Source organism: Geotrypetes seraphini, chromosome 11, assembly GCF_902459505.1.
Source record: "Geotrypetes seraphini chromosome 11, aGeoSer1.1, whole genome shotgun sequence".
NCBI classification, from domain to species: Eukaryota; Metazoa; Chordata; class Amphibia; order Gymnophiona; family Dermophiidae; genus Geotrypetes; species Geotrypetes seraphini.
In genome coordinates, this window is record NC_047094.1 from 113,887,832 (window position 1) to 113,908,990 (window position 21,159).

A 21,159-nucleotide genomic window follows, 5' to 3' on the forward strand; every position below is an offset into this window, starting at 1 on the left:
TGCAGTCCGACCAGTCGGGTTTTCAGGATATCTACAATAAATATTCACGAGAGGGATTTATTTGCATGCTCGTCATGGATATACTAAAAAAGTGACTGTCAGGGGTGCCTCCGGGACCAGGATTGGGAAACTCTTCCCCAAGTGATTCTGCAGGGCCTGATAACTAAACGATTTACAAACAGCACACATGAAATCCATTTACATCATAAAAATACAAAACGACATATTCAATTATTGGCATCCTACAATACCATTAAAAAAAATAAAAAAAAAACAACCCTGCATTTCTTTTTGTTTAAGTTAAAGGTTTTTTTAAGTTTATTGTAGTTTTGTAGTAGCTACAACAATCATATTTTTAGCTTTTCTAGGCTTGCACTCATTCTGTATGGTGCCTACTCCTCGAAAATGCCTTACATGCATAGAGTTGCCAACTGGGTCCAGATTTGCCCGAGAGGGTTGATCTAGTCCTGGATGTACACCATTGCATTCAAGGGCTTGAAGTTCTAGTTTCACCAACAAGCCTCTCTGCCTGCAATGTGGAAAAATCCATATGTGGATCAACCCTGTTGGGTGAATCTGGATCCATCCTGTTCTCTCAAGGACTAAGATGCAATTTTCTCACTGTCTTAAGAACTAGGCATAGGGTTACAATATGGCTCCAGAAAAAGGAGGATGGATTGAGACATCCGGGTTATACTTCCTTTGAATGCAATGGAAGTAAGGAGGACAGATAGAGACATCTGGGTTTTATTTCCATTTAAAGCAATGGAGCTAAAACTTGGATGTCTGTCCTCCTTTTTCTGGAGCCATATGGTAATCCTACATAAGCCTATAAAAATGCACACAATATAAATTCTAGGTCTTGGGCTTTTTTATCTTCTTTTCTTTAAAAAAAAAAATCTATTATAACATATATTAACTTGCCTAGAGTAATTTAGGCCCCCTATTATCAAGCGGCATAGGATTTTTTATTGCCAACCGCTGCGGTAAAAGCTGCAATGCTCATACAATTCCTAAGAGCGCCGGAGCTTTTACCACATTGGCTGGCGATTAAAAAAAAACCTAAATTATCAGGAATGTAAAAAATTAATTATTTGTTATTTGCATTGCATGTCAGCTTCACTATGTGTATGTGCAGAACTGCTAGCTAATTGGCTGCCGCGAGTTCTCGCAGCAGCCAATCAGCTAGCAACTCTGCATGGGCAGGAGCGAAGGAAGGTCACTCCTGGCCGTGCAGAGTCGCTAGCTGATTGGCTGCCATGAGTTCTCGCAGTCCCTTGAGAACTCGCAGCAGCCAATTAGCAGTTCTGCACAGACAGCAACGACCTTTCTTTGCTCCTGCCCATGCAGAGCTTCTAGCTGATTAGCTGCCGTGAGTTCTCACGGTTGCCAATTAGCGGTTCTGCACACACGCTGGACCACCAGGGATACTTAGGTATGCAGGGGAGGCAGGAGGGAGATAAAATAAATAGAACCAGGCTTGGACAGGAGGCGGGAGAGATTCATCCTGTCCCAGCCACCGCTAGACCACCAGGTCTCATGGCAGGCCCGGCAGAGGCCTGCAAACAGGTTTGGGAGGGGGGCAGGTCAATGCAGTCCTGAATATAAACCAAGACCCCCCCATTTTTTTGCCCCAAAATCTCAGGTTTTTTTAAATATTTAATTTATTCATTTTATCAATAAATTTACAAGTATCCACTTGTTCTGGAAATACAGAGAATAAAGAATTAAAACAAAGAACCTAACTGCCACTGGAATGTACCTTGGTACCACAAAAAAACAGGAGTCACAGGAGAAAAGAAATGTGGAACCAGTTCCTGGACATCCAAGAGTTTAAAATCTCAAAATTTATTGGTGTATAAAACAATTAAAATCAATTGCAACAATATAAAAATGATACTGCATAGGTAATGACCAGACCCTACACGGGCCGTGTTTCGGCTTTAAATAGTCTTCCTCAGGGGTCCTTGAAATGCAGTAGCAAAAGAATAAAAAAAGCAGTAGATCCTTTAAAGATTTCTTCAAAGGAACTGAAGTGCCGAGTATAGAAGAAGCATGCAAAGAAGGCAGAATTTGATTTTCTGAGAAAGCCACAGAGGATTGAATTTTAAGCCATTATTGACGAACCAGGTGGCAAGTCTATCAAGAAGAGAGTTAACATCTGATTTCTTTGGGGAGTACTGGTTTCTGTCCTCTGAATCCTGGGCTGTACAGGTCTGCTTCTCAGAGGATTCAGGTGTCATGTGGGGTTGTGGCTGCTATTAAAACATCTGGCATCCTCCATATATTGCTGTTGCAATTATTCAGACTTTCCACTAGATGGTGCATCTCATTCAGGTCTTTCACTTCTTTCTTGTTATAATGTACAGTGGTGCCTCACACAACGAACTTAATTCGTTCCAGGAGCAAGTTTGTTATGCGAAAAGTTCGTTATGTGAAACGCGTTTTCCCATAACAATACATGTTAAAAAAAATAATTCGTTCTGCAGCATAAAATATGCTAAGATGACATAAAAAAAGATAAATTTGTCAAAATGGTGAAAATGGTGGTCTTGCTGAGGCCAAACTCTTTGACGAGGTCACACTGTTTTACCCCACATTCACTCCTTCTAATTATTTCCCGTTTCATTTCAACAGAAATCACCTTCCTGCTTTTTTTAGAAGCCATGATATAGAAAAAATATTGAGTTTATCTTAAAAGGACGACTGTATACAGTGAGAGAGGGCAGTTAAGCGCAGTGACTAACGACTGCCTGCAGTGCCTGCGCGGAAGGATGCAATACATCGGCAGCTTGGGCGACTTCGTTGTGTGAAACGAAGTTCGTTGTGTGAAACGAAGTTCGTTGTGTGAAGTTCGTTGTGTGAAACGAAGTTCGTTGTGTGAATCAAGACATGAAGTTCGTTGTGTGCAGCGTTCGTTGTGTGAGGCGTTCGTTATGCGAGGCACCACTGTATACTAAATCTGACAGTTGAATGCTACAGTCTGATAGTGTCACGATCCATTAATTACTAGAAAGGAGGCTAAGATGTTCAACCCTGCTGTGTTCTTCTATATCCAGTAGTTGTGCAGAACTATTAATATTGTTCTACCCTGCCTTCAAGTGTGCTTGCACTCTCTCTGGAAGATAGAGGGAAAATGTGATCAGAGTCTAGCACAGTGTCTCTCAAACTGTGTGCCCCAAAGAGATTCCAGAGATTTCAGAATTTTACCTTTTTTAAAAAAATTCTCTTCAAAAGTATACACTAGAATAGAGGACATGTACATTATGTACGCAAGAATCTATCAATGTTATGAGCATCTGTGTGCGTAAGGATACAGCCACTTAGAATCATTCTTTGACGTGATTGCTCCTTGAAAACTAACGGCAAGTCATTTTAGGGTTATTTTTATTGGTTTAAGCAATAAGTTGAGCAACAAAGCAATCAAAGTTTTATTACCATTTGGACTTTTTATCTTTGTGGATTTGGATTTTCAGCTCTTACAGAAATTAAATCTGAAAAAAAAAAGAAAACGACTGGTAATAAAATGTGTGTTTGCTTGTCGATTATTGAACCACATTTTGAGTAAATTTGCACTCAACAACAAGCACATCCATCGCATTGATTAGCAATTCTATTCTATCTACTTTAGGGGTCCTTTTATTAAGGCACGCTATCTGATTTAGCGCATGCTACAGATTAGCACGTGCTAAATGCTAAGGCATCCATTATATTCTATGGGTGCCTTAGCATTTAGAACGCGCTAAATTGGTTAGCTCGCCTTAATAAAAGAACCCCTTAGTTTCACCATTGTTACAATTACTCATACATAGCTTAAAGAATTTTAAATAAATAACTCTCAAATTTAATTTTTTGTTGGTTTTGCAATTTTATAATTATAATGTGCCGCAAAAAAAAAATTTGCTCTGTTTAGTGCAGGGGTAGGCAATTCCGGTCCTCGAGAGCCGGAACCAGGTCAGGTTTTCAGGATATCCACAATAAATATGCATGAGATAGATTTGCATCTCAAGGAGGCAGTGCATGCAAATCCACCTCATACATATTCATTGTGGATATCCTGAAAACCTGACTTGACTCCGGCTCTCGAAGACCGGAATTGCCTACCCCTGGTTTAGTGTGTCGCGAAAAACATTTGTTTCGTTTGGCATGCCAGAGCTACAATAGTTTGAGAGACACTGGTCTAGCTGTAGGTGCATCAGCCATTATCATTAAGGCTCTCTTTTTTATTATTATTTCTTTATTCCAATTTTTCAAATTATCAAACAAGCATTTCAGTACTTGAATACAGTTTAACACCATAAATCAAACCAAATTAATACACCTGACATCAGTCAATATAGTAATGTGAGGAAAGGAAATAATATATATTATTACTCCACTACATTAAAAAGAAAAAAATTTGAATCCAAGTCTTACTATATTATAAAGGAAAATATACTTATTAAATACAAGAACAGATCAGGAGACATAGATGAAACCCCCCAATAACCTGGATTTAAACTGCTGGTAGCGCTAAGCGTTTTAGCGTGGATTTAGCGTGCGCTAAATAATAATAATTTTATTCTTATATACTGCCAAAGCCATATAAGTTCGAGGCGGTTTACAGCAAGAGGCGCTGAACAATCAGTGAAGAGGTTACAATCAAAGTCAGCAATACAATCTTACATAATAAAGAATATGAAAGCTAAAAGGTTCATAGGGTTACAGGATTGAATAAGTGGTGAGTAGATTCTTAGTTAACAAATCGATTGAACAGACTTTTCTAAAATTGAAGTTTTCTAAAATTGAAGTAACGTTACTAAGCCAATCGTTCCATTTGCCTGCCTGGAAGGCAAGAGTTCTGTCCAAGAATCTTTTGTAGTGGCAGGCTTTTATTGTCGGATAGGTGAACAGATGAATTCTTCATGTGGGCCTAAGATAACTTGCCAGATTGAAGTGGGAAACCAGGTAAGTGGGGGCCAGACCAAATATTGATTTATAACATAGACAAGTGAACTTAAACAGGATTCGCGTCTGTGCTAACTGCTAACGCGTCCATAGGATAACATGCATGCGTTAGCATTTAGCGTGCACTAAAAAGCTTAGCGCACCTTTGTCAAAGAGGGGGGGTAAATGTTTTAAGAAGCCAGAAAAGCAAAGTCTAGGCTTCTTGGACCAATGGACTTTAGGGAAGGTTTCTTTGTTGTTTGCAGCAACTTAGGAAACATGGGCAGACATAAACAAAACCATGGTATTTCATGTTATGTCATTTGCTGATAATATTTATAGCTTATTGCTCATATTCCACCTTTATCCAAAGTGCATTACAAAATCGCAAACATATTTAAAAACAAACTTAATAACAAACATAAATCACATACAGCAATTTATCTACCTAAAAGGCTGACTGCAAAGACTCTTCTCTAAAACTTTCAACATGTGATAAACGATGCTGGTAACCGATATGAGTCAAATGGTTCTTGTGCATTAAAATTAATATTCCATCTAACATATGTCATCTGCAGAAAATATTCATTCATTAGAATTTATTAACTGCCTTTTTCATGAAGAGATTCACCAAATCGATTCTGGAAGAGATCAAACTGGCTATGTCAATCGACGCCCAAATGTTGAAGTTACATAAGAACATAAGAATTGCCGCTGCTGGGTCAGACCAGTGGTCCATCGTGCTCAGCAGTCCGCTCACGCGGCGGCCCTCTGGTCAAAGACCAGCGCCCTAACTGAAACTTGCCCTACCTGCGTACGTTCTGGTTCAGCAGGAACTTGTCTAACTTTGTCTTGAATCCCTGGAGGGTGTTTTCCCCTATGACAGACTCCGGCAGAGCGTTCCAGTTTTCTACCACTCTACGACTGTCTTAATTTGGTCGCACCATCAGAAGAGAGAGATCACTGGAAAAGGACATCATGTTTGGGAAGATCGAAGGAACCGGGCGAAGAGGGCGACCTGCAATCAGATGGCTGGGACACGTTGAAAACAACCGTGGGGATGACGCTGGAGGACCTTTCTGGACTAGCACAAAACCAATTTCTTTGTAGATCCGCAATTCATCAAGTTGCTAGCCCTCAAGCATGAGTTGATGGCACCTAAAAGCTCTTAAGTATTTCTATATCTGTCCCAGAAAGCTCACTGTCTAGCTGAGGTACCTGAGGCATTGGAGGAATTAATTGACTTGGCCAGATTGAACTCACAAACTCAACATTAACTGGTAGGCTACACTTCCACTCTGTGCTATCTAGACATATGGTGCACTACAGAGTGTGCATTCTTTCCTAATAGCGATAGCACCTCCACACATGAGCCTAGGGCACGTATGCCCACGTATGCCCACTTGTGAACACATGCATACCCCATCGGGAGAAGCGTGCCCTCTTTCTGAAATAGTGCTTCCCCTCTTTCCACTTAGTACGCACTGCTTCCAAAGAGTGCACGCTATGGCCAGAAAAACCTGAATAAAATGAACATTCCCTGAAACGACGCAGGAAATGACACAAAATGAACATTTTCTCTGGATTCTATATATGCAAATTTGGGTGCATGCTCAATTTGCACATGCAACTTAATTGAATAATAAACCAATTAGCACTGATACATGACATCCTTAGGAAGGAGGAGCCAGGCCCATAAGCCACTCTTAGCACCGCATTTATGGTGGAAAATGTGAGGCCACCAAAATCCTACTCTACTGCCATACCTCGCCCACCCCTGCTCCTCTCCTCCTTCACTAGACCTTCCCTTTTTCCTACTCTCTACATCCTTTGTCTAGTTCGATCAAAGCTGCAATTTCTGATAAATCGTTGTAAATCTACCCTTCTTTGCAGACTGTTGTAAATTGTTGTAATTCATTGTAAATCTGCTTGTGACATGTTGTAGATCTGCTTGTCAATGCAGGTCATTTGCTAAGTGATGTAAACCGCCTAGAACTCGCTGGGTATGGCGGTATATAAGAATAAAGTTATTATTATTATTATTATATCGGTGCCACTTGCAGCCATAAGGGTTATTGGGGTGGTAGACAGGTGGGCATAGTAGGTGTTGGGGAGTTTTGGAGGGGGTTACGGTGAGATAATAATGTACACCTGGCACCCTTTATGAGAAGTTCACACCAATACCCTCTAAGGTGCCCCGCTGCTCCGTTGGCATGACAATGCTGGCTCCTCCCACATCCAAATGGTCTGGATCTGGACGTCTCAGGCCTGGATGTTTTCGTGTTCGAAAATGGCCCCCAAAAGTTAGGCGCCTTAAGGTTGGACTTCCTGACGGTTTCTAAAATGGACGTTTCCCCACCCTGACTTTTGGGGTAGGATCTGTAGCGCCGGGTGGGTGGTTTTTTTTCTCTTCGGTGTTGACTTTTTTAGGCTCCCCATCCCTACCATACCTGTGTGCATGCATGATTACAGCCGGAGGCAAGAATCTCCATCCTGCATGCCAGTGTCTCACAGAACCCACCTGCATCCCCAATGCTCCAGCTGTGGAATCTCCAGCAAAGCTACAACTCTGTTGGACTTACCAGCCTCCACTGGTGCACTGGGCTGAAATCCTCCCCCCCCCCCACAATACCCCCGAGATTCATGCTCTGCTAATGACAAGCTGGGGAAGAGGCCATGTGATGCTCTGCTAGTGCGGCTGCTCCTACCCCGGTGCCTTTCCCTCAGCCTCCTTTCTTCCAAGCTCAGGCTGTCATGGCGACTCCTGGCCATCTCACTCCCACCAACTGCAGCTGGTGGCCCATCTCGGCCTCCGAGAACGACGCGGGCAAGTCCGCAGAGGACGAGGAGAGCCAGGAGCAAACGGAGCCCAGCCTCGGGGCCAGGGACCGGCTCGTTTTGTATCACTGGACGCAATCTTTCAGCTCTCAAAAGGTAATGCCTGCACTAGGTGGACGCAAGGGGAATGATCAGTGGACTGTTTATTTCAGAAAGGATAATAAAGCCTAAAAAAAAAAAACAACAACCCCCAACAGCACCACACAATGGAAATCAGACAGGAAATGTGTGGAAGTTGCATTTGGACACACACTGTTTTGTCCAGGCTGATAGATGAGGAGGGAGATACGTGTCCATTTAATGCCTTGTTGCAATGCTTAATTTGTATTTCCTTGGGGGGGGGGGGGGTTGTTGGTTTTTTAATTTGGTTCCTGATTGCACATGTAATGCTGCATTACTGATCCCCTGTGCAGAAATCCAGACACAGAGCTCTGTTGCTGACACTCCTGGCTCAAGAAAACGTCCAGGCAGTGCAGGATGCAAGACTGCCACCGTGCACACCTGTCTTGCCCCCAGGGATTCTGTATAGGGGCTTTAATTCCCATGTGTAAAGGCTTGGCCATAAGCGGAGAGGCTGCAGCAAAGCTTGGGCAGCTTCTCTCCCCCCCTCCCCCTTGCAAATGTTTTGCTCTAGAATGCAGGCTCGCAATTTGGGCCTGGCAAACAGGAGTGGGAAGCGTGGATCGGGTTGCGTGTGGAAAGGCAGCGACTCTGCTCACGTGTCGCAGGTTTGACCTTGTGCTCAGGACCTGAAGCGACGTGTCTGCCGAGGCCACCTGAAATTGTAGAGAAGGGCAAGGAAGGCCATGTCTCCTGTCACAGATGAGAGCAGGGCCGCAATAAACGCAGCCGGTCGCATGCCCGATCACGCTGCGGCGCCATTTGCAGAGTCACGGCTCCCATTAAAGGTAGACGCTGGTAATGTCGGCCAGGGTTTTGAAGGCCTACCTTCCTGGCACCTATGTTTGACGTGAATCGCGTCCACAGTGGCGAGGGTGAGAGGCGCCCGGGGTGATGGTGCTCCCACCCATTTCCGCTTCTTCCCCGCCCCCTCCTGCCGCGAATGCCCCTTCCCCTGTACCTTTTTAACGTTCCTAGCGTGAGCGGCAACCCCAGCCTGCTGCTCGTGTCAGCGTTGGCTCTTCCTGTGACATCGCTTCCTAGGCACGGGTCCAGGAAATGAAGTCAGGGGAAGAACTAATGCTGGCATTGGCAGCAGCCTAGGGTTGCTGCTTGCGCCGGGAACGTTAAGGAGGTGTGTAGGGAGGGAAGGGGGTGCAAGGTAGTGGGGGGGGGGGGGGAAGGTGGATGGGTGCTGGTGCCAAACGGTGCCTAAGGTCATTTCTGTCTAAAACTACACTTACTTTGACCCTAGGCATTGCTGGGCACCTCTGTTGAACGTGCCTGCGAATGCCTACTTTTTAAAAATGACATTATTTATTTATTATTTTATCTACAGTACTCCCCCCAAAATTTGCAGGGGTTCCGTTCCAGGAACTTCTGCGAATTTTGAAAAACCGCAAATGCAGTTTTTCGTCAAGGCAGGGGAGGCAGGAGAGGGCAGCTATAGCGCCAGCGGGTGAAGAAAATCACTTGCGGTCTGCTCCGACCGCCTCTTCCTGTAGTAAAGTCGGGCTACACCAATCAGGAGCTGCTTTGACACGCAGCTCCTGATTGGTGTAGCCCAACTTTACTACAAGAAGAGGTGGTCGGAGAAAACCGCAAATGAGCGAGTCCACGATTCGCGAACTACAAATTCGCGGGGGAACACTGTATTTTAAAAAATTTATATACTGCCTATAAACAAAGCGGTTTCCATAAAATAAATATATATAACTATGAACACAAAACAGAAATTTACAATTCCATTCATTCCTACCTAAAATAACAAAATGCCACTCCCTCCCAGCAATCAATCAATACTCAGCAATTAGGAACCAGTCTACTTGTAGACTCAAAAGAACCAGAACTAGGAACTACGCTTCTCCTTCCAAATTTGCGGGTTTAGAACTCGCCACTTCGGTTATTCATGAGTTTCTAAACCCTGGCCCACCCCCTGCCTCCTGGACCTCTCAACACCGTATCCGGTGGCCTGGCAGTGAAGTGGGGCAGGAGCGATTGTCCTACGCTCTGGTCCCGTGCAAACTAGCCATCAACAAAAATGGCTGCCGAGAGTTCCTGCTGTAGTCTTGTGAGACCATGGGAACTCACGGCAGCCATTTGGGTTGACGGCTCTGCGTGGGGCAGGAGCATAGGAAGATCGCTCCTGCCCCGCTTCACCGCTAGACCACAAGGTAAGGTGTGGAGAGGTCTGGGATGCAGGGGTGGGTCAGAGTCGGCCCTAAAAATTATTTGCAGGCTGGCTCTGTCCCTAACTCCCACGTATATGGGGGGAGAAGTATACTTATTCCATGAAACATATTACCTATTACAATATAGGCTGGAATGGCTCTACAAAATAAACTGATTAAGTTAGATAGCGGTTGGATGCCTAACTTACGGTAGTGTTTATAGAATATTGTCTAACATATCTATACCACCATAACGTCAGCTCATCTCCTTTCCCATTCCTTTCATTTACCATTTCTGTTGCCAAACATGGCAGGACTTACACACTCAGGACTGAATTCTATACGTGACACCCGAAACTTTGGTGCTGAAAAAAGTGCTATTCTATAAGCCAGGCTTAAAGTTAGGCATGGATTACAGAATAGTGCTTATGCCTGGGAAATGCGACTAAATTTGCGCATGGCCGTTTGCACCGACCAAAAAGTGGTGCACATGTCCGCGCTTAAATTTAGGTTCAGAGGCCCAAATTCTATAATTACGCACGCGACTTAATACTCTGATCTGCCCATGACCCCGCCTATTTCCGTGCCCTCTTTTTTTGACTCACGTTTAAAATTTAGGCGCAGATCCGCATGTAACCTGTAATTGGTTCTAATTAGCACCAATAATTGCTTGTTAAAATGTGACTAAAATTACTGAATGTGTGTAATTTTGGACACTTTGTTTAGAATTAGAAGGTCAATAACGGTATGATAAACCCATTGATCAAGAGTTTATTTTTTCATATTCCTTCCTTTTCAGTCATCTGTCCTCAACAACTACATCAATATTTTCTTGTTATCTATTCATTTATTGAAAATCAGGGGCAGGAAATTTCATGGCGACACCAGGAAGTATTTTTCCCCCGAAAGAGTGGTTGATCGTTGGAATGAGCTTCCAGTGCAGGTGATCGAGGCCAGCAGCGTGCCGGATTTTAAGAGCAAATGGGATACCCATGTGGGATCTCTAAGAGGGTAGAGTTAGGGGGGCTGGGTCATTAGAGTGGACAGACTTGATGGGCTATGGCCCTTTTCTGCCCTCAGTTTCTATGTTTCTTCCTGGTTTCATTTTACCCCCTCGGGTAGTGGGACATAAGTAGTTAACATATTTGTGAGGTAGCCCTAGGAGGCAATGTGTACTCCCCATTTTACAAGCCCAGATCAAAACATGCTACGGTACCTGATTTACTTTCTGCATCAGAAGTGAGGCGTCATCATTTTACACACTTAAAGTCCGAAACACTTATTTTCAGGAGATCATCGTTTTGGATGCACGCATTATACATTCATAAGGCCGTAAACATTTACTAGATAGAAATAGAATGATTTTTGCAAGAACAAAAGACCTTTGTGTGTTTGCTTTTTTTAAATCAAAATTAGATATATGCAATCTTTTGGCAAATAAGTTAAAACTTCGCTTCCCTGCAGGCTGCTGGAAAGTGAGGATCCAGAGCTGATTACCTTTGCTCAGTGGCGTAGCGAGGGAGGTTGGCACTCAGGGTGGTGGCGCCTGGCCTCGATGCGCCCCCTACTTTTCCTTGTTCCTTTGGCGCCCCAACATACATCCTTAAATGTTCGCCAGCGCACACACCAGCTCGCGCCGACATCGGCTTCCTTCTGACGTCACGTCTTGGTCCCGTGGCCAGCAAGTGACATCAGAAGGGAGCTGACTCCGGCACGAGTCGCAAGTGGAATTTGCTGCTTGCACTGACAAATATTTAAGGAGGTACATGGGGGGAGGGGAGAGAGGAAAAGAGGCGCCACATTGCCCCCGCCCTTGCTTCTCAGGAGTCTAAAAATAGGTGGTGGACCTATGTTATAGGCTGTCACTTAATCCCTCCATTGCCCCAGGTACATTAGGTAGATTGTGAGCCTGCCGGGACAGACAGGGAAAAATGCTTGAGTACCTGAATAAATTCATGTAAACTGTTTTGAGTTCTGGGAGAACAGTATAGAAAATTTAATAAAAATAGTGTGAAAAGCTTCAGTCTCTGGTAACCAGAGCTGGTATTGTGACATCATAATGCCTCATTCCACCAATAACAGCCAACCTCATCAGTGATGTCACAATGGCTTGATTGTCCTATACTTAGTTCCCTTTTACTACATTTTGATTTCTAGAGTGGCGCAGTGGGTAAAGCTACAGCCTCAGCACCCTGGGGTTGTGGGTTCAAACCCACGCTGCTCCTTGTGACCCTGGGCAAGTCACTTAATCCCCCCATTGCCCCAGGTGCATCAGATAAATTGTGAGCCCGCCAGGACAGACCGGGAAAAATGCTTGAGTACCTGAATAAATGAATGTAAAACCGTTCTGAGCTCTCCTGGGAGAACTGTATAGAAAATTGAATAAATAAATATGTGCTCGATGTCATCGCGTCACATCCGCGCATGTGCGGATGCCTTCCTGCCTGACGAACAGGCAGCAGGGGTGGGGATGGGGGCGGAGCTGAGGGTGGAGCTGGGGTGGGGGATGGGTGGAACTGGACGGTCCTGGGGGCGGGTCTAGAGGTCCGGATTTTACTGATGTAAAATGTGGTAACTCTACATGCAAAGCCATGGGCTGATGCTCCTGAGCTGCAAGGATGAATTTCCTCCTAGATAGAACCCCTCCATGAACTCACCCCCAGCTCCTCCTGGCGCCAACCCCAACATGTAGAGCCCCCCACCACAGCCTTCCCAACCCCCTTAGTGGCTTCCTTAAACTTTCATGGTGGTCCAGGTGGTGTCCAATGGAATCCAGGGGGTGTCCAGTGGAGTCCAGAGGGAGTGGCCAGGAGCGATGCCCCGTCATCCCTGGCCAGTCTGGTGCTGCTGACAAAATGGTGCCCCCAGTGGCATTCTAGAAATATGACCTCCTAATGGTAGTCATATGAGACTGTTGCTAGGGGTGCCATTTTGTCAGCGGTGCTGAAGTGGCTAGGAATTATGGGGTATCATCCCAGACACCCCTAGACCGCATAGGAACCCCCACCCTGGCTATCATGGAAATGTAAGGTAGCCCCAGGAGTGTTGGGGGGATGGGGGACTTAGTGCATGGAGGGGGTGGGGTCAGAAGTGTGGGGGGAATTCACCCCTGCAGTCTGGAAGCATCAGACCATGGCTTTGCGTGGCCTGATGCTCCCAGATAGTAAAATAATCCTAGCAAAAGATGGAGGTTATTTTACTGTCGTTTTGGGGCCCTAATGCGACTTGTGGTATATATCATGGAATGCACGTTAGGCGATTTGCATAATAATGAGATGCAAAACATTCATTTGTATATTTGCGTCACATTACTTTGTAACACACGGTGACTTAAATATTGCTGCGCTATTTTTGGCCCTGTGGCATTAGGGCTGTTTACGTCGCGGTAAGGGACATTTAATGCGACTTAAAGCCCCAAAGCTGCTTGATAAATTCTTGTATTTGCTATTTTGCCTTTCAATACAACATTATTTATTTGATTTTTTTAGCCCATCCTCCCAAAGGAGCAAAGAATAGGTTACAAATCAGGTACTGAAGCATTTTCCCTTTCTGTCCTGGTGGGCTCAAAATCTCTCTAATGTACCTGAGGCAGCGGAGGATTAGCAAGGAGTAGCATGGGCTTTGAACCCACAACCTTCAGGGTGCTGAAGTGTAGCTCCAACCTAGGGTTACCAGATGTCCGGATTTCCCCGGGTAAACCAGACATGTAGTACCCCCCTAAGCAGCTCACGCGCCTATCCGGATCTGATGCTTGCTCACCCAGCGCTGCTGTAAGTAGGGTTACCAGACGTCTGGATTTCCCTGGGAGTGTCCACTAGAGAGTTGCGCATGGACAGAAATCCCACCCATCCCTGCCCATCCCCGTCAGGATCCTCTCCGTCCCCACCCGTCCCCACCAGGATCCTCTCCGTCCCCACCCATCCCCGCCAGGATCCTCTCTGTCCCCGCCAGGATCCTCTCCATCCCCACCCGTCCACGCCAGGATCCTCTCCGTCCCTACCCGTCCCCGCCAGGATCCTCTCCGTCCCCACCCGTCCCCGCCAGGATCCTCTCCGTCCCCACCCGTCCCCACCAGGATCCTCTCCGTCCCCACCCATCCACGCCAGAATCCTCTCCATCCCCACCCGTCCCCGCCAGGATCCTCTCCGTCCCCACCAGGATTCTCTCCATCCCCACCCGTCCACGCCAGGATCCTCTCCGTCCCCACCCGTCCCCGTCAGGATCCTCTCCGTCCCCACCCATCCCCGAAAAGAATTACCTCCATCCCCGCCCGTCCCCATAAAAATCAGCAATTACTTATAGAAACATAGAAACATAGAAGATGACGGCAGAAAAGGGCTATAGCCCATCAAGTCTGCCCATCCTACTGACCCTTCCTCTTAAGTCTATACCTAGTGACTATTTCTTCAGATTGATCCTCTTAGGGATCCCCTAAAGGCATCCCATTTATTCTTAAAGTCCAACACGATGCAGGTCTCGATCAGCCCATCAAGTCTGCTGACCCATCCTCTTAAGTCTATACCTAGCGACCGATGTTTCAGTTCGACCCTCGTAGGGATCCCACATAGGTATCCCATTTATTCTTAAAGTCCAGCACGCTGCTGGCCTCGATCACCTGCGCTGGAAGCTCATTCCAACGGTCAACCACTCTTTCTGTGAAGAAATACTTCCTGATGTCGCCATGAAATTTCCCGCCCCTGAGTTTGAGCGGATGCCCTCTATTTCTTTTGTGTTTGCGCTGCTGTTTTCCTTGTGGAATCTCTTTGGTGGAACCCTTTTTTTGTTTTCTGTTCAGGTAATTAACTTATAAACCCCCTCTTTTACTAAGGCTGACGCGTCCATTATATTATATGGATGAACCCTGCTTCCAAAGCCTTCCATCCCCATACCAGCAAAAATCTGGTAATCATACTCTAACCACTGCGCCACACGCTCCCCGTATGGCCGTTTCAATATTCCAGAAGGAAAAGGAAAGCTCCTCCTCTGCGACTGCTTCCTGTCCCCGCATAGGCGGAAGGCAGTAGCAGAAAGAAAGCTTCTGGGTCGCTCAAAGAATTACAGCTAGATCCGCCTCCAGGTCCTCCCAATCCTAACCATCCCCGCCTCATTATGTGCTAGTCCCGCCCCCAATCCCACCCTGGCCCCGCCCCTGCTGCCTGCTCTCATCGGGCAGGAGTACGCGGATGTGATGCGATGACGTCATGTGCACGCAGGCATGTGCGTGACCTCATCACCCGTCCTACGCACGTGCGCGTTTGCCCTCCTGCCAGACGAAGATTGATTGGAAGCTTTTCAAAACTGAGACAAAGTGCTGGGTTTTGAAAAGCCGTCCCGATACCCGAGGAAATCCGGACGTCTGGTAACCCTACTTACAGCAGCGCTAGGTGAGAGAGCATCAGATCCGGATAGGCGCTTGAGCTGCTTAGGGGGTACTAGATGTCTGGTTTACCCGGACAAAAAGTTATAAAATTAAAAAGCCGCCTGGATTCCCACCACAGTCCTCAAAAAGAGGACATGCCTGGTGAAACCCAGACGTCTGCTAACCCTAGACGCAAGCGGCAGGTTAGAGATGCTATTCACTGCCATCAATCATCTAAAGTATACTGGGGGGGGGGGGGTGTCACATGGTGGAGAAGGAATTCGGGGAGGGCAACTGTGATGAGGAAGAGTGTGGGACTGAACGGGTCCCTTTTTGCTTTTGTTAGCCCCAATGAAAGGTATTAGAACCTTGAAAGATTCTATATTCTCTTGGACCAGTGCAATTAGACAAAGTTAGACAAGTTCCTGCTGAACCAGAATGTACGCAGGTAGGGCTAATCGCAGTTAGGGCGCTGGTCTTTGACCAGAGGACCACCGCGTGAGCACGATGGACCACTGGTCTGACCCAGCAGCGGCAATTCTTATGTTCTTAGTTTTAGAACTCTGCATATTGAATGGCAGACCTTTTTTTAATCATGCCGTTACAGCCAATCAATGATCTAGTTTCTGATTCTGTGCTGGACTTTCTGAAAGCAAACCTTTCTAACGCTGTAAAGAAAATAGAAATTAAAAAGCTTCATAAATCACCGTAAGTGCTCGGAGGGAAACGAGAGAACCATTCGGTCAATAAAGATTCTGAAGCAGATCCATTTATTTCTGTTCCTGTCATCTGCACCAGTGTTTCCCAAGTCAGTCCTGGAGTACCCCCTTGCCAGTCAGGTTTCATGATATCTATAATGATTATGCATGAGAGAGATTTGCATATAATGGAGGCAGCGTATGCAAATCAATTTCAATGAAAATTCATTGTGGATATTCTGAAATCCAGACTGGCAAGGGGGCATTGCCATAGCGAGGGTTTTGCACCCTCCCTTTCCACCCCATACCTCTTTAAATCTTTGCAGCATGAGTAGCTTCTCCGGCCTGCTGCTCACGCTGGCATTAGCTTTCCCTCGGATGTCGCTTCTTGGCCCCGTGACCCGGAAGTGAATTTAGAGGGAGCCAGGCCGGTCATCAGTGACGCGGTAGAGGGAAGGCCCTGACAGGGAAAGCCTCCACCCTTTTGGCCAATCATGGACTTCTTTAGGCTCCTCCCTCGGGCTCGCAAGGGAGGAGCCCGAGGCGCCTGAGCCAGTCAGAGCCTTAGGCCCCTCTCCATGCTTCATTTAACTCCCCCCCCCCCCTTTTATCAAGTTAAATGCTGAGCCGCCCATAGGAATCGAATAGGTGACTCGGCATTTAGCTGGCATTGCTCGTTAGAGAATGGCACAGGAACAGACTTTGTCCCTGCCTGGACCCCAGGGCTAACCACGGGTACACTCCTCATGCCAATCTTTAGTGTCTATCTGAACCTTAGTCCTTCTGTATCAGCATTCTTCAATGCTAGGTTTGATTCTTATGCGAGCCAAATATAAGATAATGAAGCCATTGTGACATCACTGATGAGGTTGGCTCTTAGGCATTGGTGGAATGAGGCATTATGACATCACAATATCAGCTGTGGAATGTTGCTGCTCTTTGGGTTTCTGCCAGGTACTTGTGACCTGGATTGGCCACTGCTGGAAACAGGGCTTGATGGACAATCCAGCATCATTCCTTAGTGTCTTTCTCAACCTCAGTCCTTCTACACCAGCATTCTTCAATGCAAGGCTTGAGGGTCAGTGGCTGGGCCCATTCATACTCTGATTGTCCCTACTCTCCTTAAAGAATGACATGGGGATGGTTTCCCACGGCTAACTCCGGGGACAGAAAAAGTCTGTCCCCGTGTCATTCTCTAGCGCAGTTTGATAAAAGAGGGGGCTATTTATTTTAGATTACTTTGAATTTTATTATGGCTAGAAAATGTGCTGGTTTGAATTTGTTTTCACTGCAACTTTTGTCTTGTTTTCCTTTTTTGTCTTGTTTTCCTTTTTTGTGATGTTTTTGGCACTGTCTTACAGAGATTATTTTATTATGTATGTTTCTTATGTGAATCACCTAGAATTGTAAGATATCACAGTCAATAAATTTTGTACATAAATAATCCCCCTTGTACCACACTAGTGGCTGCGGCAAACGCTCCGACGCCCATTAAATCCCTTTGGGCATCAGAGCGATTACCGCAGCAGCAGCTGCTACCGTGACTTTGTAAAAGGAGCCTTAAATAAATAATTGATCAGCTGCAAACTAAGGACCTCTTGTACTACGCCGCGATAGAGGTTTGTACTGTGGCCCAGGGCACTAAATGCTCCGACGCTCATAGGAATTCTATGAGCGTTGGAGCAACGTCAGAGCATTTAGTACTCCGGGCCATTGTAGAAACATCTACCGTGGCTTAGTTAAAGGGGGGGGAGGGGGTTAAGGGAGGAATTAATCTATGGATGCTAATTGATTTAGCGTGCGGTAACCGATTTAGCACATACACATTAAATGCTAATATGCCCATTATATTCCTATAGGTGTCATAGCATTTCGAACAGGGGTCTCAAAGTCCCTCCATGAGGGCCACAATCCAGTTGGGTTTTCAGGTTTTCCCCAATGAATATGCACAAGATCTCTGTGCGTGTACTGCTTTCAATGCATATTCATTGGGGAAATCCTGAAAACCCGACTGGATTGCGGCCCTCATGGAGGGACTTTGAGATCCCTGATTTAGAGCATGGTTATTGTCCCTTGATGAATTTGATTTGGTTAGACGTTCACTCTTCATGTGCCTTGCCTCTACAAGGATATCTAGAATTGTTCTCCGTTGGTTTTCCTCTTTCTTTACAAACAGATTTTTTTGTCTTCAGTCCAATCCACGCTCACTTGTGGAGTGCCAGAGGGTTCAATTTTATCGCCACTCATATTTAACATCTTCCTTAGCCCACTCGCCCTTCTAGTCCAAGAATCTCAGGTTAGATGCTACATATACGCAGATGACATTCTTTTGGTTTCCGTTCACGATTCTATTACCCCTAATCTGACTTCCTTACAATCCTGCCTCGACAGGGTTGATTCCTGGCTTTCCTGCGATCACCTGGCTCTCAATCCCAGGCTCTGTGGGTCACTCTATCGCACTCCCAGTTCCCTCTATGCGTTCTATTCCAGTGAAATTAGTTAACACTTTCACTTTAAAATATCTTGGAATTCGTATGGACTGTGCTCTCGCTTTCCATTCTCAGATTTCTTCTGTGACTAAATCCTGGTTTTGCTTCCTCCAACGTATCCAGTCCATTCGCTCCTGCATAGATCAATCATCTTGCGCAACATGTCTGCATTCCCTAGTCACTTCAAAGTTAGATTATTGCAATGCCATCTGTACTGGTCCTACCGTCAGCAGCTCTCAAAATACTTCAATCAGAATGCTCACATATGCTCACCATTCAGACACATAACACCTCTGCTTAAAGAGCATCACTGGCTTCCTATTCCTTCCCAAGTACAATTTAAACTTCTCTATGCACACTGGCCTTCCCGGTTACGTGGCATCTTTTCTAATCTCTTATAAAACCAAAAAAACTCTGCGGAGTGACGATGTTCCCAAATGGACTTTATTTGAAAGTATCAAAGTATAAAATCATCCACATAAAATAATTCCATCCACATAAGTAAATCATCCACAAAAGAGCCTTACTTGTATGTGGATGATTTTAGTGTACCTTTGGAACTTTGATACTTTCAAATAAAGTCCATTTGGGAACATCGTCACTCCACAGAGATTTTTTGGTTTTCTCTGGATTTTCTTCTTTGTGGATATTTTGGGGTCAATTCCTTTTGTTTTTTTGCTAATCTCTTATAAACCTGCATGTGCTCTTTTGATCCATAACAGCCTATCAATTATCGGTATCCTCAGTCCGTCTAACAAAACTAAATTTATATATGTCATTCTGTATTCTTTGCAATTGGCCCCTCGTTCTGGAACTCCCAATTGAACTGTGTATGGAACTCTCTTACCCTAAATTCCAAACCCTCTTAAAAACCCATCTGTTTACACTGGCGTTTGGCCTGGAGAGCTGAGTCTGTGCCTCTGACACCTTAATTACTCTGGTGGTTTCCCTCTCCTCGCCCCTACTGTCTCCCTTTTCCATTCTCTTGCTTTTGCTAAAGTGATTTGTAGTTCTTTTTCTGCTTTCTGATTTTATGCAAACCGCTTTGATATTTTTTGAGACGTGGTATATAAACCTTATCAAACATTAAATCGTTTTAAATATCAGCGCCTCCATCTTAAAGAACATAAGAATAGCCTTACTGGGTCAGACCAATGGTCCATCAAGTCCAGTAGCCCGTTCTCACGGTGGCCAATCCAGGTCACTAGTACCGGGCCAAAATCCAAGAAGTAGCAACATTCCATTCAGAATCTCAACGAACAGCAGCATTGTGGAATCCCAAAGAGTAGCACCATTCCATGCTACCGATCCAGGGCAAGCAGCGGCTTCCCCCATGTCTCTCTCAACAACAGACTAGGAGCTTTTCCTCCAGGAACTTGTCCAAACCTTTCTTAAAACCAGCTATGCTATCCGCTCTTACCATAACTTCTGGCAACGCGTTCCAGAGCTTGACTATTCTCTGAGTGGAAAAAAATTTTTAAAGTATTTCCCCATAACTTCATCGAGAGTCCCTTATGAAGCCTGTGCTTAATAGTCACTGTTTTGTAAGTGGTGCATTTCATGTTGCTGCCTCTTTCCTTTAATTACAGCTTTTTGACTAACATGCTGCAAAGCATTTCGAGTTTGACTCATCACCGCTTGCATTTCTTATTGGCTTCTTAATTAAGATTTAAAATAAGTCTTCGTTGAATCTTCGTGATGCTAATTGTTATGCTCGCTGACGTGTTTGCAGCCTTTGTGGTTGCAATCTATCGCTGGCAGCGTAAAGAAATATCTCTCTGGCTTCCTGTCATCCCTAGTGGTTCTGTATTTCGTTGATGAGACTTAATAAATACTGTACCACCAACAAAGACTGCAATATATAACCAATTATTTAAGCTAGCCTATGATTTAAAAATCAAGGCTTGTTAGCACAGTGGTCCAAGTTAATTTATGAATGCATGATAAGAAAGTTAATACAACTATTCAGAACAGAGGCACTCCCCAAAAAAATGGGTGTTTCAAATCATTGTAGAGGCTGGGGTTCTCCCTTGGCGTTTTGGACTTTGCTGAGTGGGTGCGTGGTGGGACAGACCGGATATGCCAAAAGCATACATTAATTTAAAAATATATATATATTATAAACCTGCTATTCCCGGCTATTTTAGGCATGCACGGTCTTAAGTGTCAGGATTCTTTTCAAATTAGCAAGGACAAGAATGCAACAGACAGGATAAAAAGATCAAATACGGAGGAACCATTTAAAGAACACTCACAAAAGTAGGAAGGATTAAAATGCCAACTAGCAAAAGGCCTTGAATCCTAGTCAAGGTTCGGTATTGTAAATCTCAACTCTTAATTTAACTCGGAAGATTGTAAATAAGAATGTAGCAACGAATCTCCTCTCAATAGTCATTTGAGTTGGATGAAGATCAAAGACTTTATGGAAACCTCGGGCCCGATATTCAGACAGCAGGAGGCAGCCCTCCTAAGTTCTGAGGTCAGCGCTGAGCCTGGATATTCAACGCTGGACCATTTTTGGTGACTGGCATTTGAATATATGTTGTTATTGGGGGTTT

The 21,159-nt window shown here is 45.1% G+C and overlaps 1 protein-coding gene across 1 annotated transcript in view; it reads left to right on the forward strand.

Moving 5' to 3' along the window:
- The first annotated feature begins 7,649 nt into the window (after positions 1 to 7,649).
- Positions 7,650 to 21,159, forward strand: part of GDAP1L1 (ganglioside induced differentiation associated protein 1 like 1) — a 50,461-nt gene continuing 36,951 nt past the window's right edge. The window contains exon 1 of the mRNA XM_033914227.1: positions 7,650 to 7,860. Coding sequence (XP_033770118.1) covers positions 7,681 to 7,860 — 180 coding nt within the window. The 5' untranslated portion in view covers positions 7,650 to 7,680. The remainder of the gene's footprint in view (positions 7,861 to 21,159) is intronic.